This window comes from Mobula hypostoma, chromosome 1 (genome assembly GCF_963921235.1).
Source record: "Mobula hypostoma chromosome 1, sMobHyp1.1, whole genome shotgun sequence".
NCBI lineage: Eukaryota > Metazoa > Chordata > Chondrichthyes > Myliobatiformes > Myliobatidae > Mobula > Mobula hypostoma.
This window is the reverse complement of record NC_086097.1, coordinates 169343103-169358231: the sequence shown is the minus strand read 5'-3', so window position 1 is coordinate 169358231 and position 15129 is coordinate 169343103. Positions and strand designations below refer to the sequence as shown.

The window sequence follows — 15129 nt, the reverse complement described above, 5'->3', positions numbered from 1 at the left end:
TACAGGAAAGATACTGGCATGGATAGAGGGATGGCTGACAGACAGGAGGCAGCGATTGGGAATAAAGGGGGCCTTTTTTGGTTGGCTACCAGTGACTTCAGGTGTTCCTCAGGGGTCAGAATCGGGACCGCTACTTTTCACATTGTTTGTCAATGATTTGGATAATGAAATTGATGGCTTTGTGGAAAAAGTTTGTGGATGATACGAAGATAGGTGGAGGGGTAGGTAGTGCTGAGGAAGCAATGCGATTGCAGCAGGTCTTGGACAAATTGGAAGAATGGGCAAAGAAGTGGCAATTGGGAAACGTATGATAATGCATTTCGGTAAAAGAAATAAAAGTGTAGACTATTATCTAAAAGGAGAGAAAATTCAAACATTAAAGATGCAAAGGGACTTAGCAATCCCCATGCAGGACTCCCAGAAGGTTCATTTTTGGCTGAGTCTGTGGTAAAAAAAGACAAATGCAATTTTGGCATTTATTTCAAGGGGAATAGAATATAAAAACAAGGAGGTAATGCTGAAGCTTTATAAGGCACTAGTCAGGCCGCACTTGGACAACAGTTTTGGGCCCCATATCTCAGAAAGGATGTCAATGAAGAGGAGGTTCACAAGGATAATTCTGGGAATGAAGGAGTTAACATATGAGTGTCTGGCAGCTTTGGGCCAGTACTGACCAGAATTTAGAAGAATGTGTGGGGATCTCATTGAAACAGATAAGGTGGATGTGGAGAAGACGTTTCCTCTGGTGGGGGTATCCAGAACAAGAAGGCATAGCCTCAAAATTGAAGGGCAGTCTTTTGGAAAAGAAGTAAGGAGGAAATTTTTTTAGCCAAATATTGGTGAATCTGTGGAATGCTCTGCCACAGACTGCGGTGGAGGCCAAGTCCATGGGTATATTTAAAGCAGAAGTCGATAGTTTCCTGATTGGTCAGAGCATCAAGGGATATGGTGAGGGGGCAGGTGTATGGAGTTGAATGGGATCTGGGAGCAGCCATGATGAAATGGTGGAGCAAGCTCAATGGGCTGAATGGTATAGTTCCACTCCTACGTCAGGTGACTTGTCTACGTTCAGTTTTGCTGGCACCTTCTCCTTAGTAATAGCAATTATGCTTCTGCCCCGACACTCGAGTTTCTGGCATACTGTTAGTGTCTTCCACAGTGAAATGTACTTACACATATGTCTTTATCTTTTCTTTTTCAAACTGCAGGGTGAAGTCAATCAGAATCAGGTTTATTATCACCGGCATGTGATGTGACATTTGTTAATTTAGCAAAAGCAGTTCAAAACTATACACAATCTAGCAGAGAAAAAATAATTAAAAATAATAATAAAAAGCGAGCAAATCAATTATGTATATTGAATAGATTTTAAAAAACACGCAAAAACAGAATACTGTATATTTTTTTAAAAAGTGAGATAGTGTCCTAAGATTCAGTGTCCATTTAGGAATCTGATGGCAGAGGGAAAGAATCTGTTCCTGAATCGCTGAGTGTGTGCGTCCAGGCTTCTGTACCTCCCATCTGATGGTAACAGTGAGAAAAGGGCATGCCCTGGGTGCTGGAGGCCCTTAATAATGGATGCTATCTTTCTGAGACACCACTCCTTGAAGATGTCCTGGGTACTTTGTAGGCTAGTACCCAAGATAGAGCTGACTGAATTTGCAACCCTCTGCAGCTCCTTTCAGCCCTGTGCAGTAGCCCCTCCATACGAGACAGTGATGTAGCCTGTCAGAGTGCTCTCCACGGTACAACTGTAGAGTTTTTGAGTGTATTTGTTGACATGCCAAATCTCTTCAAACTCCTAATAAAGAGTAGCCGCTGTTTTGCCTTATTTATAACTACATCGATATGTTGGGACCAGGTTAGATCCTCAGAGACCCTGATACCCAGGAACTTGAAACTGCTCACTCTCTCCACTTCTGATCCCTCTATGAGGATTGGTATGTGTTCCTTCGTCTTATCCTTCCTGAACAATCAGCTCTTTTGTCCCGATCTTGAGTGCCAGGTTGTTGTTGCGGGACCACTCCACTAGTTGGCATATTTCACTCCTGTATGCCCTCTCATCACCACCTGAGATTCTACCAACAATGGTTATATCGTCAGCAAATTTATAAGATGGTATTTGAGCTATGCCTACCCACACAGTCATGGGTATACAGAGAGTAGAGCAGTGAGCTAAACACACACCCAGTGTTGATTGTGAACAAGGAGGATTTGTTTTCACCAATCCGCACAGATTGTGGTCTTCCAGTTAGGAAGTCGAAGATCCAATTGTAGAGGAAGGTATGGAGGCCTAAGTTCTGCAACTTCTCAATCAGGATTGTGGGTATGATGGTATTAAATGCTGAGCTATGGTCGATGAACAGCATCCTGATGTAGGTGTTTGTGTTGTCCAGGTGGTCAAAAGCCATGTGGAGAGCCACTGAGATTGCGTCTACCGTTGACCTATTGTGGCGATGGGCAAAATGCAATGGGTCCAGGTCCTTGCTGAGGCAGGAGTTCAGTCTAGTCAAGCGTTTCATCACTGTTGATGTGAATGTTACCGGACAATAGTCATTAAGACAGCCCACATTATTCTTCGGAGGCACTGGTATAATTGTTGCCTTTTTGAAGCAAGTGGGAACTTCCGCCCGTAGCAGTGAGAGGTTGAAAATGTCCTTGAAAAATCCTGCTAGTTGTTTGGCACGGGTTTTCAGAGCCTTGCCAGGTGCTCCATCAGGACCTTGCGAGGGTTCACTCTCTTTAAAGACAGCCTAACATCGGCCTTTGAGATGGAGATCACAAGGTCATCAGGTGCAGCAGGGATCTTCACAGCTGTAGTTGTGATCTCCCTTTCAAAGCGCACATAGAAGGTGTTGAGTTCAGCTGGTAGTGAAGCATCGCTGCCATTCATGCTATCATATTATGATCATTGTCTGTGAAGGGTTCCTTTACCTCAAACTCCCTAATGAAACCTGGTTCATTATACAACATCCAATCCAGAATTGCCTTTCACCTAGTGGGCTCAATCACAAACTCCTTCTTAAAAACCCATTTCGTAGGTATACTACAAACTCCTCTTGTGATCCAACACCAATCTAATTTTCCCTATCTACAGTGGCATGCAAAAGTTTGGGCACCCTGGTCAAAATTTCTGTTACTGTGAAGAGCTAAGTGAGTAAAAGATGAACTGATTTCCAAAAGGCATAAAGTTAAAGATGACACACTTCTTTAATATTTTAAGAAAACCTTTTTATTTCCGTCTTTTGCAGTTTCAAAATAACAAAAAAGGAAAAGGTCCCGAAGCAAAAGTTTGGGCACCCTGCATGGCAGTACTTAGTAACACCCCCTTTGGCAAGTATCACAGCTTGTAAACGCTTTCTGTAGCCAGCCAAGAGTCTTTCAATTCATGTTTGGGAGATTTTCGCTCATTCTTCCTTGCAAAAGGCTTCTAGTTCTGTGAGATTCTTGGGCCGTCTTGCATGCACTGCTCTTTTGAGGTCTATCCACAGATTCTTAATGATGTTTAGGTCAGGAGACTATGAGGGCCATGGCAAAACCTTCAGTCTGCGCCTCGAGGTAGTCCATTGTGGATTTTGAGGTGTGTTTAGGATCATTATCCTGTTGTAGAAGCCATCTTCTTTTCACCTTCGGCTTTTTTTTTTAGAGGCGGTGTGATGCTTGCTTCCTGAATTTGCTGGTATTTAATTGAATTCATTCTTCCCTCTACCAGTAAATGTTCCCCGTGCCACTGGCTGCAACATAAGCCCAAAGCATGATCGATCCACCCCTGTGTGCTTAACAGTTGGAGAGGTGTTCTTTTCATGAAATTCTGCACTCTTTTTTCTCCAAAAATACCTTTGCTCATTGCGGCCAAAAAGTTCTATTTTAACTTCATCAGACAAACGGGACTTGTTTCCAAAATGCATCAGGCTTGTTTAGATGTTCCTTTGAACCTTTTGAATAGAACTTTTTGGCCGCAATGAGCAAAGTATGTTTGGAGAAAAAAAGGTGCAGAATTTCATGAAAAGAATACCTCTCCAGCTGTTAAGCACACAGGGGTGGATCGATCATGCTTTGGGCTTGTGTTGCAGCCAGTGGCACTGGGAATATTTACTGGTAGAGGGAAGACTGAATTCAACTAAATACCAGCAAATTCAGGAAGCAAGCATCACACCGCCTGTTTAAAATAAAAACGCCGAAGGTGAAAAGAGGATGGCTTCTACAACAGGATAATGATCCTAAACACACCTCAAAATCCACAATGGATTACCTCAAGAGGCGCAAGCTGAAGGTTTTGCCATGGCCCTCACAGTCCCCCGACCTAAACATCATCGAAAATCTGTGGATAGACCTCAAAAGAGCAGTGCATGCAGGATGGCCCAAGAATCTCACAGAACTAGAAGCCTTTTGCAAGGAAGAATGGACGAAAATCCCCCAAACAAGAATTGAAAGACTCTTAGCTGGCTACAAAAAGTGTTTACAAGCTGTGATACTTGCCAAAGAGGGTGTTACTAAGTACTGAGTGCAGGGTGCCCAAACTTTTGCTTCAGGCCCTTTTCCTTTTTCGTTATTTTGAAACTAAAAGATGGAAATAAAAAAGTTTTCTTGCTTAAAATATTAAAGCAATGTGTTATCTTTAACTTTATGCCTTTTGGAAATAAGTTCATGTTTTACTCGCTTAGCTATTCACAGTAACAGAAATTTTGACTAGGGTGCCCAAACTTTTGCATGCCACTGTACTTGCGTATTGAAATCTCCCATGACTATCATAACATTGTCCTTTTGACAAGCCTATTCTATTTCCCGTTGCAATCTTTATCCCACCTCCTGGCTACTGTTCAGGCGCCTGTACATAAGTCCAATCAGGGCCTTTTTACCCTTGCAGTTTCTTAAATCTACCCACAAGGATTTTACATCTTTGGATCTTATGGTATATCACCTCTTTCTCAAGATTTGATTTCATTTTTTTTTACCAGCAGAGCCACCCCACCCCGTCTGCCTATCCTTTCATGTGTGTATCCTTGTGCTACGAGATCATCTACCTTATTTTGTACTGTGTGCATTCAAATATAACACCTTCAGTCTTGTATTCACCATCCTTTACAATTTTGACCCCAAGTTACACTTCAACTCATCACACTGACTGAAATTTTGCCCTATCATCTGCTTGTCTTTCCTCACAGTCTCACAACACACTGCATCAGCTTGTATACTAACACTCTCATCCTCAGCTCAATCATTCCAGTTTCCATCCTTCTGCCAACTTTGTTTAAGCCCTGCAGGTCTTGCATACCTTCCCCAGAAGAGATCCTAGTGATCCAGAAATCTGCAACCCTGCCCCCTACACCAGTTCCTCAGCCACTCACTCATCTATACTATAATCCTATTCCTGCCCTGATTAGCACGTGGCACTAGGGCTAACTCAGTGATTACTACCTCAGAGATCCTGCTCTTCAGCCGCTTCCCTACCTCCTGTACTCATTGCACAGGACCTCTTTCTGCTTTCTACCTGCCATTGCTACCTCTGTGCACCACAACCTTTGTCTGCTTACACTCCCTCTTGAGAATCTTCTGCAACCACTCTGAGCCAGTCCTGGGAGGCAGCAAATATTCCAGTTTCTGTTTTGCACTCACAGAATCTGCTATCTGTCCTCCTTACGCTATCATTCTGCCTCAATTTAACCTTCCCTACTGAGCCTCGGAGCTGGCCACAGTGCCACTGGCCTAGCTGCTGCTGCTGTGCCCTAATATGTCATTTACCTCCCCTGTCCCTCAACAGTATCCAAAGAGATATACTTGCTGCTGAGGGGAATAACCACAGGGCAACCTTGCACTGACTGCTTACTCCCCTTACTTCTACTGTCAGAAGCCTGCACTCAGGGCGTGACCATCTCATTCAACGTTTTGTCTATTAGGATTTTAGCCTCTTAATTAGTCCTGAGTGCATCCAACTGCAGTTGGACCATAAGACACAGGAGCAGAATTAGGCCATTCAGCCCATCTAGTCTGCTCCACCACACCATCATGGCTGATCCCGGATCCCATTCCATCCCATACGCCTGCCTTCTCATCATATCCTTTGATGCCCTGACTGATCAGGAAACTATCAACTTCCACCTTAAATATACCCACAGACTTGGCCTCCACCGCTGTCTGTGGTAGAACAATTCAGATTCACTTCTCTTTGGCTAAAACAATTCCTCCTTACCTCTGTTCTAAAAGGTCACCCCTCAATTTTGAGGGCTGTGCCTCTAGTCCTGGATACCCCACCATACGAAACATCCTCTCCACATCCACCTTATCTAGTCCTTTCAACATTCGGTAGGTTTCAAAATTTATTATTCTAAATTCCAGTGAGTACAGGCCCTAAACTGTTGACAATACTTGACCTTGTCAGGAGATGAAATTGGGTGCACTTCCTGCAGATATGGTCATCAGGGAGACTGTTGTACACCCTATCCTCGTTATATGTGGGGGATACATTCCTCGAAGTTGACGCATAATGTGAATAATTTAAATGGAGAAAATAGGGATGTGTTCCAGAGGGCTTCCTAAATATGTTTTATCTGTAATTTATTCACATTTTCATACCAATACAACACAAAAGCAGTACTACAAGACAACATTTGTATTATATTTCATCAATTTAAGGTAATTTTCGGTGTAATAAATCATAGAAAGTTAACATCCTAGGGTGTACAGTACTCACCAACAGTGGTAGGTGTGTTCGCTCTGGGAGATGAGTGGTTTTGTGGTGTCAGGCAGTTTTACATGGATAAGGTGGATAGTTGTGGTCGTCAGGATCATATCAAGCACAGCAAGGGGTGAAGGAAGACTCACAGAACTCTTGGAACTGCCGGCAAGTGTTCCAACTTCCACCATTCCCTCACCGTGGTAAACTCCTGGGATTTTAAAAATCGTCTGTTGCTTGCAGCATCTGAGAGATAGTTTGCCATAAAAAAAATACATACACTTTGAATGTGGTTTACACCTTGGTCGAGTGGTTGAATCAGCGATGTTGTGTTAGGCGGCAGGAAACGCACTGTTATGTTAGGATAAATGCTGTCCAAATGTTTAGGATGGGCTAGCGCATTGTCAAGCAACAAAAGAACTTTAAAGGCAAGATTCTGTTCCCGGCAGTAGCGTCCCAGAGCTGTGTTACCTTCAGCTAATGCCGCGCTGTTTATAATTTCCAACTTTTTTTCAAGTGTTAAAGCAGTTCTCTGCCGCGCAGCTGACAGCCCAGGACGTGACATCGGATGCTTAGGAGGCATAGTTAAATATTTCAAGTGCAAAATCACTGCACCGTAGGTAAAACCAGCAAAATTTAAGATTGCACATCCACACCTGGCCAAAACCAATGTGAAACTGGCGGGAGTGAAATTGTGAGGCGCAAACCTGACTTGTATTGGCAAGAAAGCAGTGCTCCTCGCATAACTGTGAGATTTGGACGAGACGTTGGTAGAAATAGGTTCCTTGCATGACTATGAATCCGCATAGTCTGAAGACGCATATAACGAAGATAGGGTGTATACCTTGAAATCCTACATCTCAGAGGAGGCGCATTTCAACTGCCTGAATTAACATCCTGCCTATACTTGTTGGCCTTGTAACTTCTGAAACTTCAGTTCTAGCCTGTGCCTGTATTTACTGAAGCCTGTTGAGCCAAGGCCTGACCTCTCAACATTGGCCTACTCACATAATGGCCATAAAGTATGAGAAGCTGCAGGGGATCTTTGGCTAGGGTGACTAGCTTGTGATCAATGCAAAACATAGTTTGTATGGTACAGAAAAATTGAAGTTTAATTACACTAATGTTAAAGCTTTTTTTTCTTCCAGATTCCACTTTCAGGTTATGGAGGAACAAGCAACATTATACTGGAAGATATCAAAAAAATTTCAGGCAGTTATGTGCTGAATTTAAATGATATGGTACCAGACAAAGTGAGCAAGATCAGTTTCTATATGAGAAATACAGGTTCTCGAGCTGCCTATGTCAAGGCAGTTTGTTTCAAAGATTCACTGATAAAAAATATTATGAATACCCAAGTTATGAAAATTTCTCCAGCTCAGTTTGTACTCAGGGAACGGACTCGACAGGTAAGAGTGCTTTCTTAACATCCATAACTTATTTATGATGTAGCAGAATCTATTCTAATGTTGCTGATCAGCTTTTACAGATACTGTTCTCCCCTTCTCAGAGCAATTTGTCATGCAAACTTAGCTGCCTTTTTGAACATTTTTTTCAGTTGAAGCAGTAAAGCACAAATACTTTTATTCTGCTTTACTGCATATAGTGGTCAGAATGTTGTCTTCCCTGCACTGAAAAAATCAGATACAGATTTTAGATACCAAGCAGTAATTTATCAAGGCAACTGGACTTGCTGTGTTGTCTAGAAGATGTTTCGCCACTCATCTCAGGCTTCTTTAGTTCTAATCCATGGTGGGTAGTTTTCCAGCTTATAAATTCTGTGTCAGATCAAGGATGATGAGTTCGGAGAAGGACATAAAGATACGGAAGGCGCTAGCATGGAGGGCTATGAACGACATGAAGGAAATCTGGAAGTCGAACCTGATCAGAGTGCTTAAAAAGAGGATCTTCAGAGCAGTCATAAGAGTCCATTCTCACGTACGGATGCGAGACATGGACACTCACCAAGACTATGCGAAAGTCTCTAGATGGTTGCTGTACACGAATGCTCCAGATGGCTCTTGATGTGAGTTGGCAACAGCACATGATGAACGTCGAGCTCTGTGACGACCTACCGATGCTCACCACTAAAATCGAGGCGAGAAGACTGCAACTAGCAGGGCACTGTCTACGCCACCCCGAGCTATTTGCCAGCCTAATCATCATATGGGAGCCCAAGCATGGGAGGATGAACCCTGGGCGCCTTCCCAAGACTATGGTCAACATGCTCCTAGAAGACAGCGGCACAGCTAATGTAGATGAACTGAACACACTGATGAGGGAGAAGTGGAGAGTCCGTCATCGTGCCCGACGCTAGCCCCGTAGGCCTGAGTCGACATAATATTTAGTGTTTAAAGGTATAGCAAACACATGAGAGTTGTTCAGAGTCATAGAGTCAGTGAGAGGATCATTGGTTTTATCTTTGCATGTCGTGGAGACACCAGAGTAGAGATGTTCAGACTGCATTGTAAGTAGCTGATAGGTGGTGTCATACCCCCACCTCCTCTGTTAAGGATGGGTTTTCCAGTTTGATAAAGATGGCTTCTTTAACCCCCCTTTCAACCTGCCTAGTCCTCCCTGTCCAAATTGTGCACGTTGTTATCATCTAAGGAGTGTCCCTTGTCTTTTGGGTGTAAATATACAGTTGATTCTTGAACTGAAGTGTTAGCCTTGCTATGTTGGGCCATCCATTTGTGAAGTGGTTGTTTTGTCTTGCTGATATACGGAGGGGATGGGGAACGATACCACATCAGCTATTTACAATGCAGTTCTCACAACACGCTGGAGGAACTCAGCAGGTCGGGCAGCATCTGTGGAAATGGTCAGTCAACATTTCGGGCTGGAACGAAGGATTGCTTTGACCCCAGCATCTGCAGAGTACTTTTTTGTTCACAATGCAGTCCTAACATCTCTACCCTGGCGTCTCCACAACAGTTCACACCTCCATTCATGCAAAGATGAGACTAATAACCCTCTCATTACCTCTTCAACTTTTAACAACCCTCATGTGATTGCTATACCTTTGAACAACTCAGGCTACGTCCACACTACGCTAGATAATTTTGAAAACGCTGGTTTCGAATAAAAACGACAGGCGCCCACACTACGCACTTTTCAAAGTATCTCTGTCCACACCAAAACGGATATTTGGGCGAATCTACTCCTACTGGGCATACGCAGACACGTCTACAGAAAACAAGCGAAGAGGAAACGGTATAATACTTACCTTTCTGCGGCGGCATTGTGCTATTTCCATAGAATAAAACTAGAGTACCAACAACAACAGTGAAAGAAAGTTTTCAACAATGTCTTCGAGGAATACAAAGAAAACCTCCGCTGGAAAAATCAGACCGGACTTCTCCGTTTAGACAGAAAATGAGGTCGAGCTATTTCTACAAGTTACAAATGACTACAAAGTCAGCAAAGCAGTGGAGATGTTTAATTCCAAACAAACTTTTAGCGTGGACAGTAAAGTAAACAACACATGCAAGAAGCCATCCTCTACCCAAGATTAACAAGTGAGTGGAATCTTCTGCCGCCAGACCTGCACAGTATTTCTGACATTAATAGTTTTAGAGATAGACTCAATCAATTTAGGGGATCTAGTCAAAAAAGCTCACTTTACAATTTAACTTACACGCTGTTCACACTGACTGCGCATTATAACAGCGGTGGTCAGTCAGTGACAGTGCTGGCTTGGAGACCCGGGGGTACTGGAGATCGAGGGTACAACCACCGCAGACTGGGAGACCGGAGGGTACAGGCAGAAGAACAGAGGATGCAAACAGAGAAACCGAGGGGATCAGCTTGAAAGCCACCTCCAGTTTAAATTCCATGTGGAATATTTTGGAGGATCAAGAACCAAGAACAGCCATCTGGCAGTGCTTGTGCAGTCCCAAGCAGAAGCAGAAAAAGCATTGTTGTGGTGTTATCATTTTAAAATCTCTCCATTTACCCCGTACACACTACAACGCGAAACAACCGTTTTCAAATTTACACACTCTGGAGATTGTTTTCGAAAATCTCTGTTTTCAGGGGATGAAAATGCTGGTTTATAGTGGACGGAAAGTCAAAACGAAGAGAAAAAGCTTCGTTTTCAAAATTATCCAGTGTAGTGTGGACGTAGCCTCAGTTTAAATGCCGGAAAACTACTCACCATGGATTAGAATTGAAGAAGCCTCTGAGATGAGTGGCAAAATGTCTTCCTGACAACACAGCAAGTCCAGTTGCCTTGGGTTACTACTGCTTGATATACAATGACCTGGATGACTGAGAATCTTCATAGACAAATACAGATTGGGTAATTGCTTTGAGGAAAACCTCTGTACAAGGATGACTTTTTTTGATGCTTTTCACTTCTCCATCCTATCCCCACTCAGTTATCTCTCTTTCATCTCCTAAACTGTTTCAATGAAGTCTAGCTTAAAGGAACAATAGTTCCTTTTCTTTGTCAGTGCATTGCAGTCCTTTGGTACTGAATTCATCAGTATTGGATGACCGTGTTTTCCAATTTGTGTTTTATTTCAGATTTCCAGCAATTGCTGTCTGTAAAGAGAGACATAAATGACGTGTTTTTAATTTTGAGGGCCCATAGCAGGATTAAAAATCTGGGTTGTAGTTTTGAACTAATGGGTAGAAGAATTAGAAGGGATGAGGATTTTTTTTCTTCAGCCAGAGGAATGTAGAGTTCTTAAATTCACTGCCTGAAATGTTAGAGGCAGAATGCTCATCATATTTCAGCAATGGATGGATGTGTATTTGAAAATTGTAATCTGACACACTGCAGAACTGTGATTAGGCTGGCCGGCTCTTTTTTTTTGACAAGAAAAGGTATGGAGTGTCTATCTTTTGTGTTGCAGATTTTAAATCATACACCTTTTTATTGACTTAATGGAAGCAGATATTCTGAATATATACAGATTATTAAATTGAGAATTATCTGAGGTCCAATCTTTGAACTAGATGGGATCTCAGTTATTGGAAAAAAAGTTGCTTTATATAAGAATCATTGATGATAAGAGCCCCCCCCCCCCGCCCAGTCCAGTATTAGATGTAAAGCATGTTATCCTAATCTTCATTTCCATTTTCTTTATCAGTTTATAGATCATCAACAGAAATGGTCACCTGACTGTTGTAGGGGCTTTATGTGCAATTTTTTTCCACATTTAAAAAAGCACAAATTTAAGCTGTACCATTGATTTCAGATCAGCCACCTTATTGTGATAACTACCACTCTTAATTTGTTTCCATTTTAAGAACAATCTCTTCTCTCCCCCCCCCCCCCCCACCACCCGGCAAAAAAAAAAGTTTTCCAGTTTTGAATTCTTGTTTTCTACCTTCAGCCTTGAATCCTCTATTTGCTGAAAGGGAGCCCATATGGTCAGTTGAAGTTTTCTGAGGCTACGTCCACACTAGACCAGATAATTTTGAAAACGCCAGTTTCGCGTAAAAACGATAGGCATCCACACCAGGCGTTTTTGAAATACCTCTGTCTACATTAAAACGGGTATTTGGGTGAATCTCTTCCTACTGGGCATGCACAGGACACATCTACAGAAAACAAGCAAAGAGGAAACGGTATACTTGGTGCACGTTCGTCCAGTTACAGACTAGAAAAACTTAAAAGGAAATCGCCAAACGACGGACAGCTGTTGGCTCTCGCGCAGGAGGACTTCAAACTGAAAAAACAAATACTGGAGCTTATGGAGGCAACCGACAGGGAGTTCACGGACAGTATGACCGGACTGACGACAAACATTGAAAAACTGACTAACTCTGTTGCAGAGGGATTTGCAATAATGAGGAATATGATGGCTCCCCACCCCCAGTACTTTTCACTGCTACAATACCAGCCTCACAGCCACTACAATAGCTACACATATGAACACACAGACCCCCGGGTGGCCCCACCAACATCTTCCCCACTGCCACAGAGGGGTCACCCTAGAAACATTTCCAACAGCCATAGTCTCTTCACCGATGAAAGGGATGACAGCTACAACTAAATGCGATAAGGCTTGTTACTGGGCAAAAGTGAAATTTGCTTTTACCCCATTTGTTTGCCTTTACTTTTGCCATGTCTTTCTGTATTATTTTGCTGTATTTAACATCTGCAGTAAAACGAGTTACTGGGCAAAAGTGTTTTTATTTTTACCTGAGTGAAAGTGAAACTTACAATTTTCCTTTTTTGGCCTTAATATTTTCATGTCTATGCCAAACATATGCTACTACTTAAAAATGACATTTTGGAAGGAGTGACAATTGCATCTATTGAATGTTTGCACAAGCAATATATTAATAAAGCACTTCATTAAATGTATAAAACATGTCTCTGCATCAGTGTTATCTTGTATTTCCGTACAATGTTACATTAGGCTGTTACATATCTCTTGTCAGATATTGTTGTTGTGGTGTTGGAGGCTGCGTTCAAGAAAACAATGAAATGCCGTGCTGCTGCCACCATTTGTTCCAGCACGTCATGACAGCGTTTTAAGAAAGCTCCGGTTACCCCAAACACACGACACCACCAAACTGGCATTTTCAGATTTAAACTCTCTGGAGAGCGTTTTAGAAAAGCTCTGTTTTCAGGGGAGGAAAACACTGTTTTAGTGTGGATGGAGGGTCAAAACGAAGAGAAAAGGCTTTGGTTACGGATTTATCCGGTCTACTGTGGATGTAGCCTGAATCAACTGCTGGTCATTTAAAATGCAAGGTGACATTTCCAACACAAAATGCTGTTTTGCATATCAAAACTGAACTGTTATGGGAAGGAAAAGTATATTCTGCTGATGTTACATATGAGAATGAAATTTGTATTTGTATTTTACTCTATGCTTTCAAAATGTTTTCTGAAATTTAAATGGCTTTCTTGTCTTTGTTCAATTCAGACCAGTGATTGAAGATAATTTGTTTCAATTAACTGAAACTTTCTCTCTCTCCCTCTCTTTCTCTCTCCCCCTTCCCCCTTCCCCTTCCCCTCTTCCCCCTTCCCTCTTCCGCCCTTCCCCCCTCTTCCCCCTCTTCCCCCTCTTCCCCCCCTCTTCCCCCCCTCTTCCCCCCCCTCTTCCCCCCCCTCTTCCCCCCCCTCTTCCCCCCCCTCTTCCCCCCCTCTTCCCCCCCCTCTTCCCCCCCTTCCCCCCCCTCTTCCCCCCCTTCCCCCCCTCTTCTCCCCCCCTCTCCCCCCCCCACTCCTCTACCCTTTCAGGAAATCACAATAACCTGCCAAGCCACTGCAAGAGATTGCATTCAGTCGGAAAGTGATTCAGCACTACTTGGCATTATTTGCTTCTTTTGTGGAGATGAGGTGGCACGACAGCAGCTCAGAAGGCACGTGATTTGATTTTTTTTTCTTTGTCCTTTTTGTTTATGAGTCTACAAAATGCTGGTAATTTTGCAATTTCTTCAGGGTACTGAGTTTCATTTGTTAATCATTTTGATATGCTGCTGACTAGATAGATAGATACTTCATTGATCCCAAAGGAAATTACACTGTCACAGTAGTATTACAAGTATACTGTATAATTATTAAATATTAAAAGAGAAATAAGAAGAATTTTTTTTTAAAGTTACCTTAAACAGTCTAACAGGAGAGGATCATCACTTTGCTGGCTATAGGTTAACTCATTATAAAGCCTAATGGCTGAGGGCAAGAATGTCCTCATATAGCAGTTTTCTTAGTCTGTTACAGGTCCACAATCCCTTATCCGAAATCCTTGGGGCCAGTTGCATTTCAGAGTCAGAATTTTTTGGATTTCAGAATCACTCCTTATTGGTTCCAGGACCCCCCGTGTATACCAAAAAACGCGTGAATTTTTTTTCTCTGCTTCAGGAGACTATAGACAAAATCGTACTGATGCTGAGTGAATTAGTCATTAGATACTGAAGTGCAATAGACTGAAGTCATATGATCAGCCTTGATGTTACTCAATGGCAGAGCAACTCTAAACTGATTCTATTTGTATATCTTTAATCTGATTTGGCTTATTAAAGCAAAGGGAATTCCTTTCACTTGTTGTCTATCTTGAGACTCGTCTGAAGAGGCAAGAATGAGAATTTCATTTTGAATATAAATATTGTGTTTGAGAAATGATTATTTTGTGCCTAAAATGTGAATACAATAAATCTTATCCTCTCTCTTGCCTCCTAACCTTTACATTTATCACAGAGCACTTGCCCGCAACCATCAGGCATTTAAGCAGATAATTTGTGGGAACAGTCCACTTCAAAAGATAGACTTCACTCAGAAGTTTCCTGGTGAAGAATTGGTATCAGAAGGTATTTATTTTTTTATTTTTCAGATTAATTAGTCACATAGTTTTCATGGTTGTTTTTGAGTTACTGACGCTGGATGCTAAATTTCTACCCAATGGTTTCAAAGTTTTTCAAAACTGTTTGATCAGCCACTTAATATCTATTGAGAAATACATTAATGACTTTTATCTTATAATCTTTGTTTT

The 15129-nt window shown here is 42.2% G+C and overlaps 1 protein-coding gene across 6 annotated transcripts in view; it reads left to right on the top strand.

Annotated features, from left to right (window-relative positions):
- Positions 1 to 15129, top strand: part of cep192 (centrosomal protein 192) — a 222195-nt gene that overhangs the window by 153738 nt on the left and 53328 nt on the right. For all 6 annotated transcript variants that reach the window (XM_063059701.1, XM_063059694.1, XM_063059687.1 and 3 more), the window contains 3 exons: positions 7822 to 8082; positions 13878 to 13999; positions 14838 to 14947. In XM_063059701.1, coding sequence (XP_062915771.1) covers positions 7822 to 8082; positions 13878 to 13999; positions 14838 to 14947 — 493 coding nt within the window. The remainder of the gene's footprint in view (positions 1 to 7821; positions 8083 to 13877; positions 14000 to 14837; positions 14948 to 15129) is intronic.